The sequence below is a fragment of the Mastomys coucha genome, unplaced genomic scaffold (genome assembly GCF_008632895.1).
Source record: "Mastomys coucha isolate ucsf_1 unplaced genomic scaffold, UCSF_Mcou_1 pScaffold18, whole genome shotgun sequence".
NCBI lineage: Eukaryota > Metazoa > Chordata > Mammalia > Rodentia > Muridae > Mastomys > Mastomys coucha.
Genome location: NW_022196900.1, coordinates 4,264,899 through 4,273,534, shown reverse-complemented (window position 1 = coordinate 4,273,534; position 8,636 = coordinate 4,264,899). Strand labels below are relative to the sequence as shown.

Sequence of the window (8,636 nt, the reverse complement as noted above, 5' to 3'; positions counted from 1 at the left end):
CTCCTTGTGTTGGAGTTTTCCATTTATTATCCTTTGAAGGGCTGGATTTGTGGAAATATATTGTGTAAGTTTGGTTTTGTCATGGAATACTTTGGTTTCTCCATCTATGGTAATTGAAGTTTTGCTGGGTATAGTAGTCTGGGCTGGCATTTCTGTTCTCTTAGGGTCTGTATGACATCAACCCAGGATCTTTTGGCTTACAAAGTCTCTGGTGAGAAGTCTGGTGTAATTCTGATACGTCTGCCTTTATATGTTACTTGACTTTTCCCCCTTATTGCTTTTAATATTCTTTCTTTGTTTTGTGCATTTGGTGTTTTGACTATTATGTGATGGGAGGAATTTCTTTTCTGGTCCAGTTTTTGGAGTTCTATAGGCTTCTTGTATGTTCATGGGCATCTCTTTTTTTAGGTTAGGGAAGTTTTCTTCTATAATTTTGTTGAAGATATATATTTACTGGCCCTTTATGTTAGAAGTCTTCACTCTCTTCTATACCTATTATCCTTAGGTATTATTCCTTATCTTCTATACATTCTCATTGCATCCTGGATTTCCTGGATGTTTTGGGTTAGGATCTTTTTGCATTTTGTGTTTTCTTTGACTGTTGTGTCAATGTTTTCTATGGTATCTTCTGCCCCTGAGATTCTCTCTTATATCTCTTGTATTCTGTTGGTGATGCTTGCATCTATGGTTCCTGATTTTTTTCCCTAGGATTTCTATGTTTAGAGTTGTCTCTCTTTGTGATTTCTTAACTGTTTCTACTTCCATTTTTAGGTCCTGGATGGTTTTGTTCAATTCCTTCACCTGTTTGGTTGTGCTTTCCTGTAATTCTTTAAGGGATTTTTTTGTTTCCTCTTTAAGGGCTTGTACCTGTTTACCTGTGTGTTTCCTGTATTTCTTTAAGGGAGCTATTCATGCCCTGCTTAAATTCCTCTATCACCATCGTGAGATATGATTTTAGATCCAAATCTTGCTTTTCTGGTGTTTTGGGATATCCAGGACTTGCTGTGTTGGGAGTACTAGGTTCTGACGAAGCCCAAGTAGTCTTGGTTTCTGTTGGTAGGATTCTTGCGTTTGCCTTTCACCATCTGTTGATCTCTGGTGTTAGATGTTCTTGCTGTCTCTGGCTGGAGCTTGTTCCTCCTGTGGGTCTGTAAGCCTGTGTCAGCATTTCTGGGAGATCAGATCTCCTCTGGTAAGACCCGTGTGCAGAGGGCTGTGAATCAGTCTTCTCTCCTGCGTCCCTGGGTCAGAGCACTCCCTGGAGACAAGCTCTCCGCTTGTGGGGGAAGGGGCAGAGAGGGCTATGGGTCCACTGTCCCTTCTAGTTGTAGATGGAGGTAGAAAGGATCCTGTCCCAGCTGCCCTGCTACTTCTGAGGCCTGTGCCTCTTGGCTGGTCCTGCCTTAGAAAGTCACTGGAGAGAAAATTCACAACTGTTTTTTAAAATAGTTTTGATTGCCAGGCAGTGGTGGTGCATGCCTTTAATACTAGCACTTGGGAGGTAGAGGCAGGCAGATTTTTGAGTTCAAGGCCAGCCTGGTCTACAGAGTGAGTTCCAGGACAGCCAGGGTGATATAGAGAAACCCTATCTCAAAAAAAAAAAGGGGGGGGCGTTGGAGAGATGACTCAGCTGTTAAGAGCACTGACTGTTCTTCTGAAGGTCCTGAGTTCAAATCCCAGCAACCACATGGTGGCTCACAACCATCCATAAATAGATCTGACGCCCTCTTCTGGTGTGTCTGAAGACAGCTACTTATACATACTTACATATAATAATAAATAAATCTTTAAAAAATTTTTTTTTGATCTATAGTTGGTTGAATCCAAGGGGGAAGAGGGCCAACTACATTATTTGCTCCCAACTCTTTTTGTTATTTTGTCCTTTTTTTTTTTTTTTTTTTTTTAACCAGAGCTAAGGACCAAATTCAGGGCCTTGAGTTTGCTAGGCAAGCACTCTACCCCTGAGCTAAACCCCCATCCCCTTGCTCCCATCTCTTATGCCACATTCAGGACTTAGGAATTCCTTTTTTGTCCTTACTCGGACTTGAAGGTGCTAGTAAGTCTCCAGCAGAAAAAACTAGAAGAAGGACATAGGACTTATAGGAAGCCCCTACTTATGCATAGGAGACAATTTAAAGGAAATGAGAGATAAAGTGTGTATATTTGAGGCAAAACACCTGAGAGAAGTCATATGAGTGGGAAAAGGAATTTGTGTGTAGATGAAACAGAAAGCCAACATGCAAAGGACAGAAGAGAAAAAACTGACTGACTTGGAGGTAGCACCCACCAATAACAGACATCCTCTTGCGCTCATTGCTGAAGTCCAAAATAGCCAGTAGGCGGTAAATTCGGATTTTCCCCATTTCGATCACAGTGATGGTCTCAGGTGTGCGGGAGCAGAATACAAAGCCAAAGTTCCTAGTAGCTGTAACCAGGGCACCTTCATCTGGTGACTGAGCCTGGTACACCAGCTCACCTGACAAGAGAGAGAAAAGCAACAGAGCCTACAGAGATGAGCAACGAGAGTCCACCCAGAAGGGAAAACACGTTTCCAGTGGCTGACATAAAGGAGCCCAGAAGATGACATAGTTCTTTAAAGTTTCCTTACATGCTGAGCTCTTAAAGGCCAGGCCATGGAGAACATGCAAATCTATTTCTATTTCCAATAACTCCAACAATCTTCGGTTAGTCTGATAGCACCACAGGGTGTATGTAGCACACACAAGAAGAGCAGGTGGCTGGCTGCTCTCGAATTGCAGTGGGCAAAGACGGCTCAAGGAGCAGCTCCTGGGTCCCACTCAAATATACTGAGTCCAGAACAACGAATCTTGGTGGAAAACTGGGTTGAATATGGATGATACTTATGAGTGTTGCCGCCCCCTTGGCTCACCCTGATATGGTGATCAGTCTTTCTCTACTGACTACTCAGAAGTTTTGAAATGCCTCTCTAAGACTATTACACCTGAGGTGCTGGATTATTTTCTGAAGTATCCTTTCTTCTGCTTTTTAAAAAGGCATCACCAGAGACTTATCTTTGTGAATAAGGTAGGTGAACATAATTTTAGGTCAGACTTGGATGCATCTGTTGAACAACAAACACTACCCTTTCTGCTTTAAACAGCTACTTGCTGGGATGGCAGTCCCAGTGAGGTGTGATAGGGTGGGAGCTTGAAGGGCCAGGGGACATGAGATTTGGGATCTTATCTCTGTCCTTCTCACTATAAGATTTTAGGTAAGTAACATGATTGCTTTTTAGCTTTAGCTTCCTCAGTAAAACTGGGGCCATTTCCCTCCATCTGCCTGTCTCAGATGATGCTGTAAGTAAGGATTATGGATGATAAACACAGAAGTGATTATAAAACTGTGAAGTGATACACAAACACAGTGTTACTGGGAATAGTAACTGTATTGACTTGAGAGAATATGATTCACTTGGAAGCCTAAAGACTTGTTTGTAAGAATTCTTAGGGCTGGAGAGATGGCTCAGCAGCTAAGAGCACAGGTTGCTCTTCCAGAGGACCCTGGTTCTATTCCCAGCACTCACTTGGTGCTTCACAACCACCTGTACCTCCAGTTCCAGGGGACTGATGTCTTCTTCTGACCTCTACAAGTACCAGAGAGATATATAAGTGGTACACAGACACACATGCAGGCAAAGCATGCATACACTTAAAGTAATACTAACAAAATTTTAAAACCTTAAAAATTTAATAGTGAATAAACAGTTATTTTTCATATATTATTATAAAAATAGTTTGGGTAAATTAATGGATGACTTTGCCATATTTGGTTACTAAAGAAACTAAGACATGTGGTGTCACTTACATTGTAAGGGACAAGAAGACAACTCAGCCCTCAGGAAGCCTTGTCAAAGGCAGTGGGACTGATCAGATGGATCCATTACCAGTGACTGACTCTTTCCCTAAACCAAAAGGTTATTCTCTCCTTGCTCCTTGCAGTGCTCAGCATGCCACAGCTGGGTAGTGCTCCCTTGTTAAAAAGTTCTTTCCCAGGTCAGACTGTTCAAATCCTTTCACCCACTTTCAACCAGGCCTGACGTGAGAAGATGGCGTCCTTCCATGAGGCCCCTGCTCACCTTCTACCTTCTCTTCTGGTATCACCGTGTGGCACAGCGAGAGGCAGAGGAAGAACAAGTAGACTAGCGGGTCTTCACTCTTCACTGCTTCCACCAAAGTCTTGTCATAGAATGAAAACTTGGGGTCAGCGAGGCGGTTGTAAGAGAAGTCCACCTTGTCATTCTGGAACATAAATCCCAGAACAAGGCTTTCAGCAACAGGTGCACATTTTCTAGACTGTCACACTGGGGTTGCTTCTGGAATGTGACAAGATCTATAAGGAAATGAGAAGGGGAAAGGAAGCAAGATGGTGCAAGCGCTGATGAGGATTCTGGCATGTAGGCTGGGCTGTTTACGAGCACGGGGAGGAACCTTCCCGAAGGAAGCGTGGCTTGGCGGACAGCTTGCATACTTGCACTCCTGCTATTGTAGATATTCAATGGTGACCTTCAAACTTGACTTTTCCAGTTCCCAGATCCTATCTGATAATCAAATCTGAGGTTATGAAGGCTAACTGCTCTCTGTTAATAACTGTTGAGTGAGAAAATTATTATTTCTGGAGAAAACCACTTATTTCTGGTTTCTTCTGTTTGATTTAGGGGTCTGAGAGAAGAAAAGGTCCTGCACACGATGGTATTATATTATACTGGATCCCACAGAGACAAACAGGCTGGAGATGAATGTTGGAAATGCCACATGGCAAGCATCAGTACATACTTACTTACATACTTAACACTGTCTGACCCATAAGCATACCTGGCTCTTCTTGCCTCTAACTCTCACGGTCTGACCTAGTGGTCTCTCAGTCTACAGACTTAGCATCTGCCTGGCTACGAACTTGGCACTTCAGACATGGGCTCTCTTCTACATTCAAGTTAGGCTCCTTGCTGTCACCATGCATGACGACTGCAGTAGGCTAATAAACTTGCTCAGTCCATATCTCCAGTTCTTTATCATTGCCCTATCTCTTGTGCTGGGCCCCAGTATTCAAGCACACACACAGCTATTCTGCTTGGTGCATTGTTGGAAAAGGGGGGAGGGGTTGTAGTAAGCTACACTGGCTCTTCTGTCTTCTGTATATCTCATTGAGCAAAGAGTTTCGCAAAAACAAATACAGTCTCCATATTCTTTTTTTTTTTTTTTTTTTTTTTTTTTTTTTTTTTTTTTTTTTTGGTTTTTTGAGACAGGATTTCTCTGTGTAGCCCTGGCTGTCCTGGAGTTCACTCTGTAGACCAGGCTGTCCTCGAACTCAGAAATTAGCCTGCCTCTGCCTCCAAAGTGCTGGGATTAAAGGCATGCGCCACCACGCCCGGCAGTCTCCAGATTCTTAAGCCCCACTTAGCAACCATTAAGGTTTGAGCTCTTAGGAGTTTACAGGTTCAAACGTTTAGGAGAACCCGTTGCATAGCATCCCCTGAGGTGTTTCTAGAATTGGCCTCTTAAACTGGTACATTCTCTGAAATAACAGGCTGGGGTAAAGCTGGAGAGGAAGGGTTAGCTCCTACATTGCCGCATTATATGCAACTTTCTACTAGAAGTGACCAATCAAATCTGTCAGAAAGTCTCCAGCATCTGTAGAGAGAGTATATTGAAGGTAGCAAGATGAAGCAGGGAGACTGGCTAGGAGATGTGTTGTGGATGGCCCTGGTGGTGCTTGTATTTTGATATTAATTCCACTTTCCCAGGAGGGGTTATCTGGAATTTAGGGTACTTAGGTGTCTTTTTGTGAGCCATCCCCTAATGAATAAAGAAGCCAATCACTGGGTGAGCAGGTGGAACTTCTGAGTTGGGGAGGACAAGAGAGTAGGCAGGAGAGAGATTGGGGCTTTTTGATGGGGATAGCGAGAGAACAAGATGTAGGTAGCTACTAGTGTCTCCCGGTTTCAATGGTGGATTCGCCAGGATTCGCCACAAGAGGATTTAGATTTAATATGGTTTACAAGATTAGGATTCTAGCTATTGCTCCCAGTGATTGAGTTACCATTGTTTCTGAACTAAGTTTGTATGGTGTTTTCCTTCATGCGGCTTGACTGGGTTCGGGAGAGAAAGGTATGGTGGCAAAGTGTGGGTTTGCCCGATGTGCACCACAAAGGCCATGGGAGCTTTGAAGCGTGGGGTTGGCGTGGTAACGACCCGCCAGTGGGATTTTAGCGAGCTGAGTGGAGAGATTTTGGAGCTCTAAGTCAGAGAGTCTCCACGACATAAGAACAGGCCAGTCATTGCCTGCTAGTGCATGGCTGGCCAGCCTGCCAGGGCAGAGAGTAGCTGGGTATAGCGTGGGATGATGCCAATTATTTACTACTTCCTCCAACAGAGATGATTTACTGACTCACAGGAGAAATGATGAAGAACTGATGACAAATATTAAATCCAAGATGAATATGCAAACACAGCAAGCTGGAATTGGAGTAACACATCAGAAGAATGAAAAAAGAAAAGTTAAGAGTAAACTTATATTGCTCCATTGAACCACTGGACAGAAGGTGAGGTCCTTTACCATGATAGGCTATTCAGTAGGTATGGAAGTTTGTACTATGAAAAATAACTGGATAACACAGGTGGCCATGCAAGTAGCCATTGTGCACATAATCTTGAAGCTCATGAAAGTGATACAAGTAAGGGTTTTTTTTAATCTTTCCTTCTTGATAAGTAATGTGTGATAAGAGAAATCAAGCTGGTACTGACCTGGAAGCTTCCTTCCTACTTAGTAGCTGTATTAACTGCAAGATGCTTTGCCCATGACCAGGGCAGAAAAGTATTCATCAGTCTTACCCAGCTGTTAACCCTGCTAGCTGTATAACAAATTGTCCTGAAACGATAGGGCCACTGCTGCAATAACAACACATGTTATGACAGTAACCAACTACTTTCTGACTGGAGTTAAGGCCTGGTCTGTAAGACGGAATTCATGCCTGGCACTGTTAACAGGGCAGAGAACCTGACACGAGGTAGTCACAGGTCACAGGGGAGAACTTACTGGTATGACTGCTAATGTAGAGTTACACTAACACCTAATACTTATTGTTGGATCCAAGGATTAGTGCACTGTTCAGCCCTCAGCAGGAAAGCCTCGTTCGTTAGTAGATAGCAATTAAGATGGAGACTCAGAACCGGAAGGTTTTGCCATTGTTGTTGCTTTGGTAAAGCACAGACTGTTTTTCCATTCCCAGCCTCAGCTCTTTGGATGGATGGGAACAAGATGGCAGCTGGTAGAGTTAGCTGTATATAAGTCAAGTAGCTAAGGGTTTGGGGTGGGTCTAGCAGGCAGCGATAGAATGAGGGATACCCTCAAGGCAAAGATGGAGATTCTAAGAAGAGATGTTTAAAATCAAATCCATAAATAAAATACTGAGTTCCAATACCGGGAAAAACAAAACAGGTAGAGATGGACAATTTTATAACTATATGGTTAGGAGTATACAGTATGCCTCCAAAGGAAAAAAGTCAATATATTTGAAAATAAATTCAAAACTCTACATGGCAAAACCATCTAGATTTATTTTACTTTATGTGTTTGAGTGTTTTGCCTGCATGTATGGAAGTGGACCACATGTATCCCTGGTGTCTGCAGAGGTTAGAAGAGTGTCAGAAACCCTGGAACTGGAGTTGCAGATAGTCGTAAACCACCTTGTGGGTGCTAGGAACTGAATCCAGCTCCCCTGTAGGAGCAGCAAATGCTCTTCAGCCCCCACAGTAAAAATATCTGAAGGCACTAAAAACTGAGCCAAAAATATTGTTCGGCAACTCAAGTTTGATCCTGAGGATCCACATGGTAAAAGGAAAGAGCCAGCTCCTGGGAGCTGCCCTCTGACCTCCGTGTGCACAGGGTGGCAGATCCCGACAGACAGTGTGTTAATGAGAGGAGCAGAGTTATTCTTACCGTATAAAGACAACTTACAAATAAGAAAAGGGGCAAAGAACGTGAATAGACCTAAAAAAATAAGTGTAATGTGATTCTACCTAAATGTCAATCACAGCATGGGATTAAATAATGAGACACTGTATAGGAGCTGTGAATACTAAGCTACAGGGGTCAGGTAAGGAGCAAGAATCATCAGTGCAACTAGAGAGAACAAATTGTGCTACAAATCTCAAAAAGCTGGAAAAGGGGCATTCTGAATATATATTTATATATACATTTTTTTTTTTTTTGAGACAGGGTTTCTCTGTGTAGCCCTGGCTGTCCTGGAACTCACTCTGTAGACCAGGCTGGCCTCGAACTCAGAAATCGGCCTGCCTCTGCCTCCCAAGTGCTGGGATTAAAGGCGTGTGCCACCGCTGCCCGACACACATTCTGAATATTTTTAAAAGATTTTTATTGATTCTTTGTGAATTTTGTTATGGTCTACCCCCTCCCGCCCACCAGATAGCTGTAGCCATTTTGTTCCGTGTCTGCTAGCTACTTCGTATTGTTGTTGTAACATGCCTGCCACTCATTGACAGAGAAGTGACTTGGCTTGAGGACATGCTGACCACACACCCTGTTTTGTTCTATGTGTTCTGTATGAGGTTTGCTAATCTTAAGAAATTTCGCCGGGCGGTGGTGGCGCATTCCTTTAA

The 8,636-nt window shown here is 43.2% G+C and overlaps 1 protein-coding gene across 5 annotated transcripts in view; it reads right to left on the bottom strand.

Moving 5' to 3' along the window:
• The window catches only part of LOC116095888 (phospholipid-transporting ATPase FetA), a 124,651-nt gene that overhangs the window by 21,433 nt on the left and 94,582 nt on the right, over positions 1-8,636 (bottom strand). For all 5 annotated transcript variants that reach the window (XM_031377183.1, XM_031377185.1, XM_031377184.1 and 2 more), the window contains 2 exons: positions 4,097-4,259; positions 2,288-2,476 (listed from right to left, as the gene is read on the bottom strand). In XM_031377183.1, coding sequence (XP_031233043.1) covers positions 2,288-2,476; positions 4,097-4,259 — 352 coding nt within the window. The remainder of the gene's footprint in view (positions 1-2,287; positions 2,477-4,096; positions 4,260-8,636) is intronic.